This window comes from Brachyistius frenatus, unplaced genomic scaffold (genome assembly GCF_029030835.1).
Source record: "Brachyistius frenatus isolate BFR_SWC_R1_liver_20210118 unplaced genomic scaffold, ASM2903083v1 Contig_113, whole genome shotgun sequence".
NCBI classification, from domain to species: Eukaryota; Metazoa; Chordata; class Actinopteri; family Embiotocidae; genus Brachyistius; species Brachyistius frenatus.
In genome coordinates, this window is record NW_027210712.1 from 1,319,655 (window position 1) to 1,340,256 (window position 20,602).

The 20,602-nt window shown below is 44.2% G+C and overlaps 2 protein-coding genes across 8 annotated transcripts in view; both read left to right on the top strand.

The window, feature by feature from the left end:
- The window catches only part of ehbp1 (EH domain binding protein 1), a 139,181-nt gene extending 129,924 nt beyond the window's left edge, over positions 1–9,257 (top strand). For all 7 annotated transcript variants that reach the window (XM_069712872.1, XM_069712871.1, XM_069712873.1 and 4 more), the window contains 2 exons: positions 7,912–8,026; positions 8,156–9,257. In XM_069712872.1, the coding sequence (XP_069568973.1) occupies positions 7,912–8,026; positions 8,156–8,246 (206 nt within the window). In that variant the 3' untranslated portion in view covers positions 8,247–9,257. The remainder of the gene's footprint in view (positions 1–7,911; positions 8,027–8,155) is intronic.
- A 4,307-nt stretch (positions 9,258–13,564) lies between these two features.
- otx1 (orthodenticle homeobox 1) lies at positions 13,565–20,602 on the top strand. The gene is made up of 4 exons (XM_069712902.1): positions 13,565–13,826; positions 16,122–16,308; positions 16,969–17,120; positions 18,680–20,602. Exons 2-4 carry the CDS (start codon positions 16,212–16,214, stop codon positions 19,433–19,435), a joined length of 1,005 nt encoding a protein of 334 aa, XP_069569003.1. The 5' UTR covers positions 13,565–13,826; positions 16,122–16,211; the 3' UTR covers positions 19,436–20,602.

Sequence of the window (20,602 nt, forward strand, 5' to 3'; positions counted from 1 at the left end):
GCTACCTGGTCCATAATAAATCAATTGTAATTAGCAAGAAAGGAGGTGGGCTATGCAGTGGGGGGGGGGGGGGCAGACGTGCGTATCCAAGCAGGAGCTCCAGCCTGCGTCCAGGTTGATTTCCTCTGTCTTCTCCGGACACTTTATGTTTTTTTTATATTTATCGAACTGCAGCTCGAGTCAAAGGGGAGGATTTCACTTTTTCTGCTACACATGTGTGTGTGTGTGTGTATGTGTCCGTGAGCCTGCTTCAAGTGTGTGTGTGCGTGTGTGTGTGTGTGCGCGTGCACGCTTCTGTCTTTTTTTCATGTGTGTTACTGCCGACACCTGGATGTGTGTCTGCGGGATTCCTGGTGCTCCTCTGAGTGCACATTTCTTTATATATCGGATTTGTATGATGTGTCTGCCTGCTCACCTGTGAGTGTGTGTGTGTGTGTGTGTGTGTGTGTGTGTGTGTGTGTGTGTGTGTGTGTGTGTGTGTGTGTGTGTGTGTGTGTGTGTGTGTGTGTGTGTGTGTGTGTGTGTGTGTGTGTGTGTGTGTGGACGTGAGAGAGCAGAGATAGTGTGCGTCGAGGTGGAGAGGTGGTGTGTGTCGTGTCACCACGGTCCTCTCTGCCTTCATGTGGACTTGTTGGATTTGCAGCTGACTAACTTATCTGCCGGCCTTATTTTCCTCCCTAAGGGAGGCACTTAACATTCACAGGCTCTACCTTTCTGTAGCAGCCACAGATAGTTCTGAGCTGCTGGGAGGAGAGTGTGTGTGTGTGTGTGTGTGTGTGTGTGTGTGTGTGTGTGTGTGTGTGTGTGTGTGTGTGTGTGTGTGTGTGTGTGTGTGTGTGTGTGTGTGTGTGTGTGTGTGTGTGTGTGTGTGTGTGTGTGTGTGTGTGTGAGAGAATCTGCCTGCATCTGTGTGTTTGCATCTCACAGGTGTGTTTGTGTGTCCACCTGTGTGCGTGTGTGTGTGTGTGTGTGTGTGTGTGTGTGTGTGTGTGTGTGTGTGTGTGTGTGTGTGTGTGTGTGTGTGTGTGTGTGTGTGTGTGTGTGTGTGTGTGTGTGTGTGTGTGCTCGACATCTCTGCAGCTCTTATTTGGTGCTTGGGCAGGTCCATTGAGCGATGGTCGGGCGTGCGAGTAATTGCTGATTTGGTTGGCCAGTCGATGACAGAGAGAGAGAGAGAGAGAGAGAGAGAGAGAGAGAGAGAGATGCAGTGTGAGTCAGAGCAAGAGGGGGAAAAAAAAAACACACATCAGTAAGATACACACACACACACACACCCTGCTAAGAAAAATATATACCTGCACTGATGCAAACACGCCTCTCTTCCTCCGTGTCTCAGTGAATCTCAGAGGTCAGTGTGTCGCTCCTGTCTGTTCCTATTAGTACTACATCTACCATCCATCTGCAGCGGCTACATCGAAATGAATCACAAGAATAACCTCCATCGTAATGTGAACATTTCAGGTTTTGATGAAAGTTGAAAGCAGCAGATTATAAATTCAGCCTTTTGGCCCCGTCTGTGTTGATGCTGCAGACCAGAGAGAGAGAGATCCAGAGATGTGACTCATCAGGTTTTATTTCTACATTTGTGCTGCTGACGTGAGCTGCAGGACACTCGGACACATGAGAGCGAGGATGAGAGGAAGAAAGACTTTGAAGCTGATATTCTGCTAAAGGACAAATTCCTCTCAACTTCTCTCTGATATTTTTTTTTTTTTTTTTTTTTACCATTTTAAAAGATCAGTTTTCTGCAGTGATTTTTTTTTTTGCTGTCGTGATAAAACTCATTGTAAGCAGATGAAAGACTTGAGGGGAGCTCAATCTGCTGAACTTTTGATATCCAAATCAACATAAACTACAAGCTCTTGTGAATTTTTGCTTAAATATCCATTGTTGAAAATCAGATTGTGACAACAGCAGATCATCTCGTATTTTTTTTTCTCCATCAAATAACAAACGTTAAGATGTAAAGAAGCTAATCAGAGTTTTATGGACGTGTTGTGTCTTAACCTTTGTGCAAAATAACGTTTAGTAAACATATCAGCTGCAGCAGTAGCGTAACTGTGATTGGCCCAGGTGCATATAATTTTTTCTTAGGCTCCTCCCCTTCCGTTTCCCAGCATGCACTCATCCTTCGTAACTTGTGTGTAAACTAACATGAATCCGTCTCTCACTCAGTCTCTCTTCAAGGAAACATCTCAGCTGCAGAGTAACATAACTGTGATTGGCTCTGGTCCATATATTTTTTGTTTAGGCTCCTCCCCTACCGTTTCCCAGCATGCCCCCCTCCTTCGCACATTATAAGAATAAAGCAACCGGATTAAATCGGTGTTGGTGATATGTTAGAAACTATATTAATATTTGATGAAAACATGCAGTTTTGGACACACCAAAGCTCCAATTACACTTGGGATGGATTAAGCTATATTATCAATATTATAACAGCAGTAAGTACTCAACACAGTAAACAGGAAGGTTATATCGTGCGCGTAGATTTAAATAATATACATACATTATTAATGGTCATATAAAACGGCTGATTATCTGCATTTTCTGTCAACTTTAACGTAACAAACGGGGATTACAGATGTGCTCTGACGACAGAAGCCTCTGATGTTAAATCATACAGGAAGCGAAGAAGTGTTTGGTTTATGAAATCAACTCAAACCCACTAATAGAGAACAAATAATATTAAAGCCTCCGAAACATCTCGGTCGGCACGAAAGAAAAGTTGCAGACGAGAACTTGATGATGCTGAAAGTAAAAAAAAAAAAAAAAAAACAGCGTGGCATTAAAAACGAGTTATTTAAATGTGCAGCGGCTGCACAATCAAACGGCCGGGGACGAGGCTGCGAGTCTCGGGCCGGCGCCGGTTGCCGTTTATGAGCATGCTCAGTGATAACCGCCTCCTTGTTCCGCCTTGGTGTGATGCCAGGTGGGAAAATGCCATCTGTATGCCACACTCTCATCTCCCTGCCACAAAATTGATCCACTATGCCCTCTTTATCTGCTTACCGATTCACACCTATGTATACACACACACACACACACACACACACACACACACACACACACACACACACACACACACACACACACAACTGAGTCTTGGCTTCCTTCAAGGGGCCCGTGTGTGTGTGTGTGTGTGTGTGTGTGTGTGTGTGTGTGTGTGTGTGTGTGTGCGTGTGTGTGTGCGTGTGTGTGTGTGTGTGCATGTTTTAAAGTGGACGCCCTCTCGCCATCTAAAAGGGATTTATGCATAGCCGGGTCCCAGAGTTTTCCCTGTTACGGTTTGATATGATAAGCTTTTTTTTTTTCTTTTTTTTTTTTTATATGTTTAAAATCAATATCTAATCCTATGCAGGAGCTTATCCCCCTCCACACCCCCGACACACAACACACACACACACACACACACACACACATCATTTGTAAATCTATTTGGGCTTTGTAACACATCGGGGTGGCGCACAACAGACGCTGATTGATTAGGTGCACTGTGCAATCCTATCACATGGGCAACTTTTGATGATGTCGGCAACTCTTTCAGGGCCGCAAGTTGACTGGAACCGCCGATAACACCGACCTGCGCTCGCCAGCCGTCGCCCTCGAGTTTTTAGGGGAATTCAGGAAACGAGCGCGTGTCTTTATTTGACTCGTTCGTGTCGCTTTTCGATTCAGGCAACGCACACAAAAAAAAACAGAGGAGAGCGCCCTAACTTACTTTAAAGCGCGTTAAATATTCTCCCCGCGTCGTCTCCGGCGGGTTTTGATTGTCGAACAAGTGGCTCCCGTAGTGAAGCTAACGGGATGTTACACGCCTGCTTATCGTCACATCTGGCAGGACAGATGCTGATTGAGCTGATCTGCGCTCGTTCTCCAAAGTTAGAAGTGAGTTTAATGTTCGCGAACGCTCGTATTTCTTATCCAGGGTTCAGTCAACTGTCAAACTCTCGCCGTCTGTCAGTCAGTCATTAAGAGTTATTCTGCGTGACGAAGGCCTCCGTGTGACTCCATCAGCAGGAGATCCTCACATCAAACGTGTTCCTCTTTGTTTTTCCCTTTGCGGATCGGACACGTGACGTTTATAAATTTAGGGTTAAAACTGGTCGATGAGAAATCCCCAGAAACTCACTCAAACTGTAACGAGAGCGTTTATTGAGGCTGTTTTCATTTGTTTGTGTGATTTAACAGAGGAGGAGTCAGTAAAATCAGGTTTTACATAAGCAGGTAATACTTAGTTTGAATATTCACGTAACAATTATTAAAAAAAAAAATGTAAATTCTGTTTTAAATGTTCTTGGTTGCTCATTAGGGTAAAATAATCCTCTCGTCTGAAGTGGAGTGATTTGTTCTGCAGTCTTTCTTCCACTTTTAAACACTTCCTCAACAAACTTTTGTCTTTTAACATTCACACGTGACCTGACGGAGAGTTTTAAGTCTCGGCTGCTGCTGAGATCGGGTTTTTTTTGTTTTTATCAGCCATTTTCTCGCTGCCCGTCGACTTTCTTCTTCTCTGGAGACACTTTTTTTTTTTTTTTTGTCTCTGGATTCCACTTGGACTTCGGCCAAAACCAGCTTTCGGGGACCTTTAAGCAGGAGAACAAGAGGCGGAGACAAAAGGAAGGAGAGAAGAAATTCGTGCGTTCGTGGACGTCTGATGTCTCTGGAGGACGTCGTTGTCTCTCGCCGCGACGTCCTCCAGAGACATCAGACGTTCTTTCGTGTGAAACAGAAACACGAGTGACGGGATGGGACGGGCAGCCGCACGCAGGACGGTGTCGCCTCGCTGTGAGAGAACCAAGCTTTGGACCAGTTTGAATAAATTTAGCGTTGGAGAGGGCGAGAGGGAAGGAGGGGGGAGGGAGGGAGGGAGGGGGTCGGGGGGGGTTCATGGGGATTTGAACCAGCGCATTCTTGTGTGCCTTGTGCCGACTCACATGGTTACCGTGCACGGCGAGAGTTATCTGAATACACACCCACCATGTGAGCTGCACACACACTCCTCTGAGTCTTTAACCTCTCTCTCTCTCTCTCTCGCTCTCTCTGATGGGGGAGGCGGGGCTTAAGGGGTTGAGAGGGGGAGGGGGGGAGGGGGGGTTGCTCTGAGTGGCTGCAGGGTGTTTTGTTTGTTCCTGAGTCTCTGGTTACCCAGCCTGCCCTGCTCTGGTGTTGCCTGGTCACGTCTCTCATCGGCTCTTTTTATTGTTTACCTTCCTAATGAGGGGGGCGGGACTCTGCGACATGTGATTGACAGCAGTGTGCTCCCTCCCCTCCCCTCCCCTCCCCTCCCCTCCCTTCCCTGGCCCGACCAGGATTTTGGCTTCTTGGCCGAGAAGTGCTGTGAAGGGGGACAGATTTAGTGTTTTTGTGGGAAGTTTTTTTTTTTTTTTTTTTTTTTTTGTCTTCTTCTACTTCCTAAACCCGCCTCCAGCGGGCCGGCCCGCAGCCAGACGGGATTGTGGGAGAGTAATGGCGGAAGCGGCGGCGCACATTCCTGTCTCACAATTATTTAAAGCTGACGACTCACATGATGACTCATCCAATTTTTGCACTTTGTCTCCCAAATTGTTCCAAGAAAAGAAAGAAAACACCAACACTCCCCGGTGGCAGGTTGGGACGTATGCGGCAGGTCTGAAGTATTTGTCGACTCGCTGACAGAAACACAGGAGAGCAAATTTACTTCCCAGAGAGGAGAAAGGAAAAAAAAACAAAAAGAACAAGGAAAGGAAAAGAGCTCAGAGACCTAAATATTGGGACTGTGTTCATTTCGCTCTGTGGTCGACTTCAAAGGGACGAACGGGGCCAATGAAGAGAGCGCAGACCTTTCAGGACAAACACACTGGGCCCAGCGTGACACACACACACACACACACACACTCACACACACACACACACACTCACACACACACACACACACACACACACACACACACACACACACACACACACACACACACACACACACACACACACACACACACACACACACACACACACACAGTATGACTGCCGCAATTTGACTCAATGAAGAAGGGGGTGGGGGGAGGCGGGTGGGGGGGTATTTATTTTTAATAAAGCCACACTTATTTTGGGACTGACATTTTACAACATCCTTTTTGTTCTGGAATCAATAGGCGGTTAAATATTGATGCAGCGGTGAAGTTGCGCCGCAGAAGTTCAACTCGGCCGCGTTTGAATTCTCTCGTTTTAAACGATGGAGGTTTTTTTTAGGTTTTTTTTTTTCTTCGAGCGGGCGACTCGTTCTCACGCTGAGCCGAGGAGTCGCTGCAGATCTCCTTCTTTAAGCTGCGAGGCGGCGGCGGATAAATCTCCTCCGACTGAGATGTTTCTGCCGCGTCTCCGTTTCATTTTATAATAATAACTGATTTAATTCGTGTGCAGCGTAAGATGTTGTTTATTCATGACAAAAAAAAAGATCTTCGCAATGTTGTTCAGGAATGGGTGGGGGGGAGTTTGGGGGTGAGGGAGGAGTTTATGAAGAGGGGGAGGGGTTTCTGGTGAGGAGGGAGGAGTTTGGGATTAGGGGGAGGAGAGTTTATGGTCAGGAGGGAGGGGCTTAGTGTGAGGGGGGAGGAGCTGCCCTGGCATTGGGGGGTGAGGGTGGAGCGAAGGGCAGCAGGCGGATATTTGAGCCCCGGGGCGAGTCGGTGCTCTCCTGTGGGCAACCCCCCTCCTCCGGGGAGAGGCTGAGGGGATTTGGATCAGGGTCCCACCTGGACCCTGTGGGGCCCTGTGGGGCCCCTTCCTGCAAAGACCCCGAGAACCGAGAGACTAAAGTCAGAGCTTCACCTGCTTGTTTGTTTGTTTGTTTATTTTCGCTGCGCTGACATTCAGGTGTTTGTGCTCATGTGGAAGTTTATAGATTTTAGAGCGAGAAGACTCGACGAGCTGAATTCTGATCTTAAAATTAAACAGAAACGTCGTCTCTTCATTAAAACCCAACTTTAATCTGATAAAATGGATTTCAGCTCAAATACAAACAAACAAAGATGTTTTGTGCGACGGAGGCGTCACTTTGATGCCACATTCTCTTTTCTGAGATGATTCACATTAACATGACGTCATCCTTCACGTCTGTTTGCTCGGGGTGTCATCATCATCATCATCATCATCGCTGTGCACACACACACACACACACACAACCTTTCTTCTCGGGTTAATAAGAAGATGAACTTTCTGTCCAAACTGTCCGTCACAGAGAAGCTCCGTTGTCCTGCAGGAGGTTCTGGTCCTGAACGGGACGCTGAATGTTGTCGTTCGTAGTTTTATGTTCAGCTCGGTTGTTCGAACGTCCTGCAGTCAGAGAGGACAGGAGACACACAACTTGTCATGAGACAAAGTGTCTCTAGGTTTTTAGGAGTCCTCCTCAACGTCTCCAGGTTTTTCGGACTCCTCCTCAGTGTGTCCATGTTTTTAGGAGTCCTCCTCAGTGTCTCCAGGTTTTTAGGAGTCCTCCTCAGGGTCTCCATGTTTTTAGGAGTCCTCCTCAGGGTCTCCATGTTTTTAGGAGTCCTCCCCAGTGTGTCCATGTTTTTAGGAGTCCTCCTCAGTGTGTCCAGGTTTTTAGGAGTCCTCCTCAACGTCTCCAGGTTTTTCGGAGTCCTCCTCAGTGTGTCCATGTTTTTAGGAGTCCTCCTCAGTGTCTCCGGGTTTTTAGGAGTCCTCCTCAGGGTCTCCATGTTTTTAGGAGTCCTCCTCAGTGTGTCCATGTTTTTTGGAGTCCTCCTCAGCGTCTCCATGTTTTTAGGAGTCCTCCTCAGCGTCTCCATGTTTTTAGGAGTCCTCCTCAGCGTCTCCATGTTTTTAGGAGTCCTCCTCAGCGTCTCCATGTTTTTAGGAGTCCTCCTCAGCGTCTCCAGGTCTGAGTGGTTTTGTTCCTCTTGGTTGCAGACTGGCAGAAGACGGAGGCCCAGAAGAGACGTGAGCAGCTGCTGCTGGACGAGCTGGTCATCCTGGTCAACAAGAGGGACGCGCTGGTCCGGGACCTGGACGCCCAGGAGAAAGAGTAAGTTAACGTGGAAGCAGAGTCACAAACATTAAAGTAGAATAATAAAAAACACACACAGGAGAGATCGGTGTGCCACCTGCCTCCTCCACCTACACAGCTGACCTTTTGACCTTTTGCCGTCCGCAGGGCCGAGGAGGAGGACGAGCACCTGGAGAGGACGCTGGAGCAGAACAAAGGCAAGATGGCCAAGAAGGAGGAGAAGTGTGTCCTTCAGTGATTGTCACCAAACACAACCGACAAATGTAGCCGATCAAAGAAATGTATCATCGTCATCATTATTAATATTATTATTATTATTATTATTATTATTTGATAGTGGCTTTTAGACGTCTCTCGGTCCTCTGAGTCCTGAGGTGGTTTTTGTTTTGAGGCCCTGCGACACCTTCACACAAACTTTATACTCAAACTCTATTTTTTATTTTAATTCTTTTCTTCATCCAGAGCGGTACCCGTATGTAACATAAACCTGACGGTGTGTATTTGTACGTAAAGACCAGGAGTTTGAGGTACAGCATGGGGGGGGGGCTTTTTTTTTTTTTTTTTTTTTTTTTTCTTCATCATGTTGAGGTGATGATGATGATGAGGGGTTGATATTTCAGTTTCAGAGAAACATCACGAGTCGTTATAACGGCGGTCTTTTGGAGCTCCTTCATGACTTGACTGTGTATCTTTGAATTATTTCACTTTAAAGTTTTTACTTGTAAAATATCTTAACTGCATTACTGTTCATAAATCTGACATAAATCTTAACTTTCCTATTCTTTTTTTTTTTTTTTTTTTTTTTTTATCGTCTTGGCTTGAAAGCAGTTTACCAAAACAAAAGATGTTAAAAAAAAAAAAAAAAACACTTGTGTTGTATATTTTCATCACTGCTCTCACCAACAGCTTCCAAAATCCTCCTTTTTTTTGTTTTTGTTTTGTTTTTGTTTTTCAGGATTCATGCAGTCAGAAACAACAAATATATATATTATTTATTGCCGTTTTGTTCTATAAGCTGCTTGTTAAATGAACCTACCATCACGTTTCATGTGCTCAACAAAGTTTTGGTTTTTCTATTTATTGTATTCAGAAGAAGAGAAAATTAAAAAAAATATGCTTCCACGTGCATTTCTTAGAGCTCCACATCTGGTGCAGCTGTCCTTTTTACGTGTGAACATTTATCTGATTATTTATTCCAGTGTCATAACCCAAGTCTTCAGTAATAAAGTCCTTATGATTTCATACTCCACCAGGCAACGTGTGGCCTTTTTGTTTGTTGTTTTTTTTTGTATTCATAAAAACTCTGCAGGTGTTTGAATTAGAAGCATTTTTACAGTTTCATTATTATTTAATGTTGAGTTTTAATCCAAGTGTTTTAATTAGTTTCTATTTTTCATAATTGCACACACTTCAGAAACGTATTCTTTCCTCTTCTTCTTCGGCAGTTTTTCGGTTTTACCTCGTGATTCAAACCAAACTCCTTTTTTTTTTTTTTTTCTTCCTTTTTTCTCATAATTGTAGAAAGTTATTGAAATGCATGCTCGCCGTTGGCTGCACATAAGTGGCTCCTATCACTGCTTCCACCAGCGAGCCTCGCTGATTATTCGGCGCTCTGTTCAATTCCCCTGCGACCTGCGCGTGTTTATAAATTAAAATTGGTGTTAGTGGGATTTTGTGTGTGTGTGTGTGTGTGTGTGTGTGTTTGTTTGAGGTCGGTTGCTGAGCAGGTTCCTCTGAGGAAGATTAGAGAAATCACTTTGTCCGGAGCAGATGTTTTCCCCCTCCGTCTCTCCGTCTCTCTTTGGGCCGCTCCTGTGCGCGCTGCAGACGGGGGGCAGAGCTCGGAGAGGCTCGGTAACCCTCAGCCGTGCAGGAACCGGAGAAGAGGGACTGAACCACCGGAAGGGTCGGGGAGAGGGGGAGGGGGGGGGAGGGAACTACTACAATTAATTTCCACATCCGTAACAATATTTCACAGCCTTTAATCGGCCGTTTTGAACTCGCAACTAATTTACTGCCGTGATGTCAGACGTGAAATTAAGTGTGAAAAATGTCCCTGTAATAAAAATCGGGATGAACAAAGTGTCTGCGGTTGAACCCTCCGCTCCGTCCCTGCAGGCAGCCACCCATCCCCGATTAAAGCGGGGAAATAGGTTGTGACAGCAGACGTCCTGCCCGGCCTTTCTCATACTTTCACATTAATTTGCTGATTCGTTTCTTCTCTGCTTGGGACCGACTGTACGTACGTGCACGTTACGCACGTTACGTCCCCCGAGGCGTTTTGTTTTAGTTTGTATTATCAGGGCTTAAAAAATAAAAAAAAGAAGCTAAAACGGTGAAGGACCTTGAGCTCGGCCAGAGGACTGAATGAAGCTCTGTGTCTCAGTGTGTGTGTGTGTGTGTGTGTGTGTGTTAAAACCTTAAAAATGACTCGCACTATCTCTCCTTTAGATTTAAACTTGTCATATAAATGTTAAAATATTTTATTAAGGCTGTTTAATTTGGTTCTGACGCAACTGTTCATGCGCAAAACTTGAACTTTTTCCTCCTGCATTTGTCCAAAAAGTTTTGACGCTTGCTGCGGTTTTAAATCCACTTCAGTTATTTCTGTCATCCTGTTCAGTCCGGCTACACCGCAAAACTGCTCTAAGGTTTAATTAAATAAATCATTTCAGGCTTTTAATCCGATATTTTAAACATTTTTCCTGTATGTTTTTTTTTTTTTTTTTTTTTTTTTTTTTTTTAATTAGGGGAAAATAAAATGGCTGAAAGAGTCCAGTCTTACCTCTGCAGCATCACTCGGCTGTCTTTAATGTTCCAGTTGAAGGAGAAAGAGTGAAAAACATTTGGAGTCAGTTTCCTTTTTTCTGTGAATAAGAGAGAAGCGCTGCGTAAAAAAAAAAAAAAAAAAAAAAAAAAACGGCGGCGGCGGCTGCGGCGCTGCTGTGCAGCTGAGGATCCTTCAACTGAATGGATTATCTCCTGAGCTTTTGATGTCTCCTGGCCTCACCTCACAGGTGCTGCGCGCCGCTCGGCCTCTGCGTTAAACTCCCCGCGCCCCGCCGCCGTCCGAGCCTCTGCACCTGAGGGAGCCCGGGGCTCCGCGTGCGGCGCCGGGGCTCCTGCAACAACTGTGTTTTATGCATCATCGTTTTAATAAGCACCGACAACATCCCCGCAGATCCCCGCTTCCAATCCTGCCGGCTGAAGGGACAAAACTTTTCCCCCTCCTCTCCGCGCCGCCTAATCCCAGGCTTTACCAGCTCAGCATTAAGAAAATTCAACTGCAATTTGGGATTAGACAAAATACTCTTATTACAAAAGGTTGGTGCAACTTGATAACTTGATACTTGTTCAGGGGTTTATCTCGGGGTCTTACTCACATCGAGAGAAGAGGAGGAAAAAAAAAAAAAAAAAAAACAAGAAACGCGGGGATATGTCAGAATAAACCGTCTCTTTTGTGTTGTGAGGGCCATATTTGTTGAATGGCCTTTTTGCATAATTTAACGGAACCAGTGTGAGTGTGTGAGAGAGTGTGTGTGTGTGTGTGTGTGTGTGTGTGTGTGTGTGTGTGTGTGTGTGTGTGTGTGTGTGTGTGTGTGTGTTCGCGCGCGCGCGCAGAGGAGAGGAGGGGTGCTGATATTTCGGCCCTCTGACTGCTCGGACTTCACATGTGGTGGAAATAAAAATATAAATGGATAAAAGGTGAAAGTGTTTGACCTCCATCCACAAACACAAATCAATTATACCCCTAAAAAAAAAGATGTCCCTCCCTCTCTGAGCTCCACCTCGCGCTCACATGTGTCTGCTTTATGTTGGACTTTGTGTGCGTAAAAGCACGAGCACACCTCGTTCCTGTGCAGAAAGGTGCGTTCAGGTGCCTCCACAACAAGCAGCATCCCTGCAGGCCTCCAACACTTTGTTCCCTTTTCTTTTCTTTTTTTTTTGCTCCTCCGACTATTGATGTCTAAGTTTTTCTGTCAAAGTGCTCTCGTCGATGACTTTTAAGTCCCATCGGCCTACACTTTGATTTCCCTCCTCACACACACACACACACACACACACACACACACACACACACACGTAAAAATGTAATTTCCATCCCTGCTCTCTCTCTCTCTCTCTCTCTCCCTCTCTCTCTCTGAACATTAGCTCGCTTTCAGCTCGTTTACACAAGTTTTTTTTTTCTGCAGAGATCCACAAAGACAGAGCTGCATCCCCGCGACCCTCACCGCCACGCGGGCCAAGACATTCAAAAATATTCTGTTTGTTTTGAGTGTGACGCGTTAAAAACGCATTAAAACCCGCAGGATTTGATTCAGTGACCGCAGCTTCTGGTGCACATTTTTCTTCTTCTTCTTCTTCTTCTTCTTCTTCTTCTTCTTCTTCTGTGGGTTCTTCTTTTTTTTTTTTCCTCCGCAGTGAGTTGGAGGTCTGTCCCTATTAAACTTTACGTCAACCATCCTCAAATGTAATTCTAAATGGGGATTAAACCTCATTAATATTCATGAGAGTGTGTGTGTGTGTGTGTGTGTGTGTGTGTGTGTGTGTGTGTGTGTGTGTGAGAGAGAGAGAGAGAGAGAGAGAGAGAGAGAGAGAGAGAGAGAGAGAGAGAGAGGGGGGATATCACAATAAAAATCAAAATGGATAAATTTAACTTATTTCCCTCTTTTTTTTTCCCCTCACGTTCACAGTTTGAATGAAAAAACTGAACAAATAGAAGAAACAGAAATAAAGACCTGAAATAAATAAAAAAAATCTCGCGAGGCGCTGCGGCCTTTTCGGTGAATGTGTTTTGTGTTGTGGAGAAACTGACTCGCTGCTTTCTGTCAAACTGAGGCGGTTTTAAGCCTAAAAAAAAAAAAAAAGAATAACTTTTCTTTATTTCTGATATTTTACTTCTCATGAAGCATTTTGAATCATGAAGTGGAGGAAAAATAAAACACTGACGCACCAGAAGAAGGAAAAAAACAACAAAAAAAATGCAGCGAGGAAACTCAGTTTTAGTAGAAAATATGTTTCAGATGAAGGAAAAATCCGCAGATTTAGTTTCATGTCGAGGCTTCACAGATGCTCCTCTTCTGTTTTTTTTGTTTTTTTAAAGAGCTTGCATGTTGATAATAAAACAAGAAGGTCTCGATGTGAAATGTGCACATCCTTTAAATTCTTCCTTTGCGCACTTTCCGAGCAGCAGAGCGGCCTGCAGCCTCCGGAGCGCCTTCTCCTGCAGGCCTGAGAAACACTTCCATCTTTTTAAAACCGCTCTGTGGTTTCTCTGGTCTCGGGACCCGGACCGAGAGGAAGGTGGTGGTGGTGGGGGGGTGCTAGGGGTTGGGGTGGGTGGGGGGGGGGTGTGGGAGTGGGAGTGGGCTCTCCCGGCTGCCTCTGCGCGTCCATAGGCCGTGCGTGCCGTCCGTCAGCACGAGGACGCGCCCTGATTGGCTGCAGGAGGCGGATCCGCAGGTGATCCTCCGCTCATAGAGGCGCGGGGCGGAGAGAAGGTGATCAATCTTCCATCCGTCTCCATTAGAAATCACCTCTGACAGACAACGACAAGCCCCCTGAAAGCAAATGAGTTTGATTTATTTGGCTGTAAAAACGGCCGGAACCGCACCGAGGACGCGGTGACGCCCGTTGTGCCGACAGCCTGCCTGCGCCTTTTCTCCGTGATGCTGCCTGGTTTGCGCACTGTTGTTTGTTTTTGAGCAAGTCTGCGGCTGCTGCTCGAGTTTTGTGCCCCGCAGACTTCCTGCTGCTGGATAATTTTACTCGCCTCTTGTGGTCCGAGGGCTCGGGAGAAGGGAAGGAGATAAACAAGGTAAACTTTCTGCTGGTTTCTTTCTCTGCTTTGTGCGCATTTTCACTCCAAAGCAACAAACCTGCGCTTCCCGAACGCAGAAACGGAACTTTTCCAAACACATTTTTTTTTTTTTTTTTTTTAAAGTCTTTTCTTGTTAAAATCCAACATGAATTTGATTTCAATTTCCACCGCCGCACGATGTTGCGAAATATCTGCGGAGATATGAATTAATCTGCTCCGCCGAGTGCTTCAGTCTGAACCGGATAAATTGAGTCAACTTCCTCTTGAGTAGATAATTTTCATATTTCTATTCCAATTCATTCCAGTCGAGTTTTATTGAGAGCAATTGGCCATTAAAGCGTTGGAAGCACTTAGTAGATAATTGGAGAGGCGTGTTTTGGTTTTTGTTAATTTATTTTGCTGATAAGAGCCCTCCTGAAACGCTCTCTCCCCGGAGGTCTAATCTAAATTCTAATTGAGTTCATTTGCACCGAGATCTCGTCTTTTCACTCCGGCCTGCCAGAGCTGGAAACGCAGTTTAAAGAGCCGCTGGAAGACGCGTTTAAGTTAGTTGGGGTTCGGTTTTGGTTCATTGTGAAAATAATCTCTCTAATTTAATTCGCAGCCTTTAAACTTCAGGGCTGTGTGTTTGATTCTATCATCCTGCACTGACGGCTGAAAATCAAACTGTAGATTATTAAACGGGTCAGATTCATGTTTCCAGGAGCTGTTGTTGAATATTTGGATAAACTTTGTTCGTTTTCCAGCAGAATTAAATCTATTACACACGTACGTCTTTTAATTATTTAAAAGAGACAAAAGGGATAGAAAAATCACAATTGTGCTTTATATAAAATTGAAGTTTGCACTTTGTCTTTTATTCTGTAGAAATTCAAAAAATCAAAACATAATTTTAACTTTTATTCAGTTGAGTTTGGTTTGCTCGTCTTTGTAGGTGTTAAAATAGGAAACTGATTAATTCTGTCAAAAAAAATAAAAGAGTATAAAAGATTCCTCAGATCCCATAAAAGCAGAATAATAGAAGCCGGCTGCTTTGGTTGGTGGATTTTAATTCTGATGTGGACCGAGTTGGTTCCTGAAGAGGACTGAGGATCCGCAGGAGTCCGGTTTGTGGTCAAAATCCACACAAAGTCTGACGACCCCAAACAAACAGAATGAGCGAGTACAGATGTGATTTTTATAGATTATCAAACCGCATATACATAATCCAGGGAGCGCGTGACGGTGTGTGTGCAGGCCTTCACACACCAAACACACTGATGTTGTTTTCCGAGCAGCCTCCGAGTTTTATTTTTTATTAAGTTTGCTTTTATTTGAACTTTTTTTTTTACTTACAGTTGTTATAAAATATCACTGACTTTAAAATGTATACAATTTTGGAAAAAAAAAATACATGTTCAGTATCTATATATATATATATATTATTTTTTTTACACTGACTTGTGCTCCCACAGTAAAGGTCAGTCATTATTATTTTAATTATTAATTACTGAGAGAAGACTGTGACTGACACGTTTATATTACAGGAAATTGCTTGCAGGAAATATAATAATAATAATAATAATAATATTCTGCAGGTATAAAACAGCAGGTGCTCTATAATAAATAAATGTAGGCTGCAGGTCAACATGCAGAAGCTGTGATTTATTTACATTTATTTCCAACTTGCTCCAGTTTCCTGCAGTTTCTGTTTATCTGTTGTTGTTGTTTTTTACGGTTGTGAGGAGCTGTCAGGCTTGAAATGGGAATAAATTCTGCTTCATAAAAAAATCTTTATCATTTTTTTGTCCTGTGGTCTTTTGAGTTGGAGCGTTTTTTTTTTTTTTGCAGCCGTTTGACCCCCGTTATCCTCTGAAGTCTCCGATTATTACTGAAGGGATTCAATGTGCGTCTCTGGTTTAAAACCGTGAATTTATGCTGCACGAAATTCACGGTTTTATATCTTTCTGTCGCCAAATATATTCACTGTAAGATTTCTTGGGAACCTTATGTGATGAGGTTTCTTTAGTTCTCTGCGTTTTCGTGCTTTAATTGTCTCATAAATTGAAAATTAGGAAATTGTTTTTTTCTAAAAGAGATGGCAAAAAAAAAAAAAAAAAAATTACAAATATCATTTATATATGAAGTGTTTAAAATAAAAACCATGGAGGGAGATTGTTTCTCAGATTTTGGATAACAACATTTCTAAATTGTTCAGGTCCATTTCAGACTCGTTTACCGTCCTGGACGCACAAACCTCGTGTATTTATTTACTGAAATGTTTCTAATATTTCCTCCCGTGTGTGTGCGCAGTGACTAGACTCGTTCCCCTGTCCCGCCAAGCTGCAGCATCGGGGGAAACCAAACTGGCCTGAGCTGGGTGGAGCAGTGACCGCCTGTAGCATGATGTCCTACCTCAAACAGCCCCCTTATGGCGTCAACGGCCTGGGGCTCAGCGGCGCTGCTATGGACCTGCTGCACCCCTCAGTGGGCTACCCAGGTAGGAGAGCCCCCCCTGCCCCCCCCCCCCCCACACACACACACACACGCTCACACACACTTTAAACACACATCAATACACACCTTTTGAAAGGTTAATATCACCTGCATCCAGTTTGTACCAGTAAACACGAGCTTCATCAAAGTGAAGAAAATGACTAAAAACATTCTGAAAAATACGCTTTTAAAAAATGTTTTTATACAAATAATAATAACCTACTAATAATGAATTGGCAGTATAAAAACACATAGAAGCATATGCTGCGCATTAATAGAGATTTTAAAGTTGTTTAATTTTACCAGTGCTCTTCACTGTTGTACAATTAATGTATTAACTTGTCCGTGTGTTTAGAAAGATAGAAACTATGAATCAGCAAGACCACTTTACGATCAAATAATGACAAAACAATGTTCAATAATAGGACGTACAACAACACAATTAATGTGGCCTACAAAAACAAACAAAAAAACAAAACAAAACAATAAAAATCCTAATTGTTTTCTAGTCGTGTCAACTTTCAGCTGCTTTGACCTCATCTGCAGCAGAACAGATGTTTGTCTCACACCAACAAAAAAAAAAAGAAAGAAAAGAAAATGGTTATTTCCAGGGTGATGATTTCCGTTTTTTATTGACGGTTCTCCGGTGGTTTCTTTCCCGCAGCGACTCCCAGGAAGCAGCGGAGGGAGCGGACGACCTTCACCCGCTCCCAGCTCGACATCCTGGAGGCTCTGTTCGCCAAAACCCGGTACCCGGACATCTTCATGCGGGAGGAGGTCGCGCTGAAAATCAACCTGCCCGAGTCCAGAGTCCAGGTAAGAAAATAAAGAAAGAAAGAAATTTAAAAAAAAGAAGCTTTTAAATCTCCCAACGATTCAATTTATGACCGTAAATGAGCCTCCAGCTCCGGTTAACTAACTCCACGTGTTTCTGAAGACACGGTTTAAACTTTTCAATTATAAAAATAAAAAAAAAAAAAAAAAGTAATATCAGCTAATTATGTTCTCGCAAGTTGTCGAGTTAAGTTTTGAGTGCAGAAATTTTATTTTTAAACGTTTTATAATTTATTTTTTTTTCCTTCGGTTTCATCCGCGTGGACCGTCAATGACGTAATTTGTGATTAAACGTTAATTAGTTCATGTTGGCTAGCTAGCACGTGCAATACCGTCGACTGTGTCCAGTAATTTGTGCAGTATTCATATAAATAAATATTTCCATAGTACTTCTCCATGTATTCTAAACGGAGGCTCGTTTAATTCACTCATTTAAGAGGAAAAAAGGAGATGGGTGATTTTTTTTTTAGATCATTTGAGGCCTGGAACCAGTGACGTCACAGACTTTAAACCCCTTTTGAAGGACAGAAACGAGCATATAGACTTACAACTGTTAAAGTTAAGACTTTGATTATTATTACACAAACCAGTTTGATAATTAATTACTGGGAAAGTGACCGTAAAGTGTCACCTGTGAGAACAGGCAGCCTGATGGAGACGGCCGTTGTTGTTGTTGTTGTTGTTGTTGTTGATTTTTTTGAAATCTCTTGAACCTTTTGTTATTGTTTTAGCTCAGTTTACTGGTTCATTTCTCCTTATTCAGTCACACAAACTTCAACAGCACATTATTTCACGTCTTTATTAGCCTCCAACAGACAAAACAGTTTGTACATGTTGATGTAAACTACATTTCAAACAAGAATTCTTTTGTATTTATTTATTTATTTATTTTAGCAGAATCAGCTGATAATTAGTTTATTATTTAATGCGATCCAGCAATAATCTGATCTGAAATGTGGGATCTGTACTGAAGAGGCCGGGACTATCTCTGCAAACACTCGCCGAACATTTCACTGGTGTACGACAACTTTGAACAAATACGACTCCTTGAAAGGCTTTAGGGGGGAAAACCAAGGCAGTGCGCACACACACACACACACACACACACACACACACACACACACACACACACACACACACACACACACACACACACACACACACACACACACACACACAGTTTGAGTTATTTTCAGAATGTGTGTGTGAAACAAAATGCTCTACACGATCCTACCCTCTCGGCGCTCTCGAGTTACCTACTGTGTGGTGAAACCCAAGAGCCTGTTATCTTAGAGCCGTCTACCAGGTATGAAATTGGACCCCCGGCCGGTCCAAGCGAAGAGGCCGGGGTGGAAATGAACCTTGATGCCTAATAACCCCCAATTTTCCTCCATAATGTACTCCCAGCGTGGCCCAGGAGGGTTTTTTTTTTTTTCCCCTCCTCCTCCTCCTTTTTTTTTTTTTTTTTTTTTTTTGGTATGAAATGCTGAGGTTGGTGCTGTGTCCGGTTTCTAACTCCTGGCTGGTGTTCTCCGTCGTAGGTGTGGTTCAAGAACAGGAGGGCCAAGTGTCGCCAGCAGCAGCAGAGTGGCAGCAGCGCCAAAGCCAGGCCGCCCAAGAAGAAGTCCTCTCCGGCCCGGGAGAGCACCGGGTCCGAGAGCAGCGGCCAGTTCACGCCTCCCGCCGTCTCCAGCACGGGCTCTTCCTCCTCTTCCTCCTCGTCCACCAATCACACGGGTCCGGCGGCGCTCAGCAGCACCTCTACCTCCATCAGCACCGTCTCCTCCATCTGGAGCCCCGCCATCTCCCCAGGAAACGCCCCCGCTCCCGCCGTGGCGCCGCTCCCCGAGCCCGGACCCCCGTCCAACGCCTCCTGTATGCAGCGTTCGATGTCGGGCTCCGCCGCCGCCGCCGCCGCCACTTCCTACCCCATGTCCTACAACCAGACGCCGGGCTACGGCCAGGGCTACCCCGCCCCCTCCAGCTCCTACTTCAGCGGCGTGGACTGCGGCTCCTACCTGGCCCCCATGCACTCCCACCACCACCCCCACCAGCTCAGCCCCATGACGGCCTCGTCCATGTCGGGCCACCCGCACCACCACATCAGCCAGTCGTCGGGCCACCACCACCACCACCACCACCACCAGGCCTACGGAGGCTCCGGCCTGGCCTTCAACTCCTCTGACTGCCTGGATTACAAAGAGCAGACTGCAGCCTCCTCGTGGAAGCTCAACTTTAACACCACAGACTGCTTGGACTACAAAGACCAGGCCTCCTGGAGGTTCCAAGTCTTGTGATCAGGCTCTTTCTTTTTTTTTTTTGTTGTTGTTCCTTTTTCCTTTTCCTTCCCTCCCTGCTCGTTCGCTCCCTCGTCTTTTTATTTGTATTTTTCCAGATTAGTTTATTGCTTGTTTTTAAAGACAAAAAGAGTTTATGAACCATAAGATAACAAGATAGCAGCAGCAATGCTCACCAATTGGACCTTTTTTTTTTTTTTTTTCCTTTCTCCTTTTCCTTTTTCTTTTTCATCTCCCTCTCGTCCCGTTTTAAAAAGAAAACTTTAAAAAAAAAGAAAAGAGAAACAGTCCTCGAGTCCTGTGAAGAGAACACGTCGGGAGCAGCTTCCTGACGACGAAGAATGGGTTTTTAAGACGCCCCCTTCTTGGATGAGCTTAACAGAACTGTTTTTCAACACAAGAGAAAAAGTCATTTCAACCAAACTCCTTTGACCACCAGCTCTCTGGATGGGAGGAATATTTTCCCCTCTGGGGCACCGACAGGAACTGCCTGCAGTGCCCTCTTACCTCCGACCCAATCAAATCCTGTATAGTTTTTATTTCTGAAATTTGTTATTTTAGGATGACAGAGATTTTTAGTCAGCTGCACCGAGGAGCTGAAATATGTAAATATGTATTTGGGTCAGTTACAGTGACCATGTTTAGTTGGTGTTTTTTCCGAATTTGAAATTGTTTATTACCACTTTGGGAGAAAAAAAAGAAAAAAAAAACTGTATGTAAATCTTTCCAAATATTCCAAAGAGAACAAATTGGCCATAAAGTTCAGCTTTTATATACGTTGTTTTACTCAGACAAAAAAAAAATATATATGTTTTGGCAATTTGAAATGTCTCGGAAAACTAAATCTAAAAACCTAGATGCAGAAGTACTCCGGGCGTCCGTCCAGGGTGCACTTTGTTTTCCGGATATTATTATTCTAGCCTCTACATTTTCCAACCAGACCTCCTCTCTTGGGCATTGTCGTGATATTGGACATGTTTGAACCGCAGCACTTGGCTTGATATTGGAGTCAAAGCATTTTTTTTTAATTATTATTATTATTATAATAATTCTTTTGGAGAGGAAATGTGGATTTATAGCTCCAAAATGACAGTGAGATGTTGAATGTATCTTTAAGGCGACCGCCCTTACATACATGTTCATCCAATAAAGATCCGTTAAGTCATA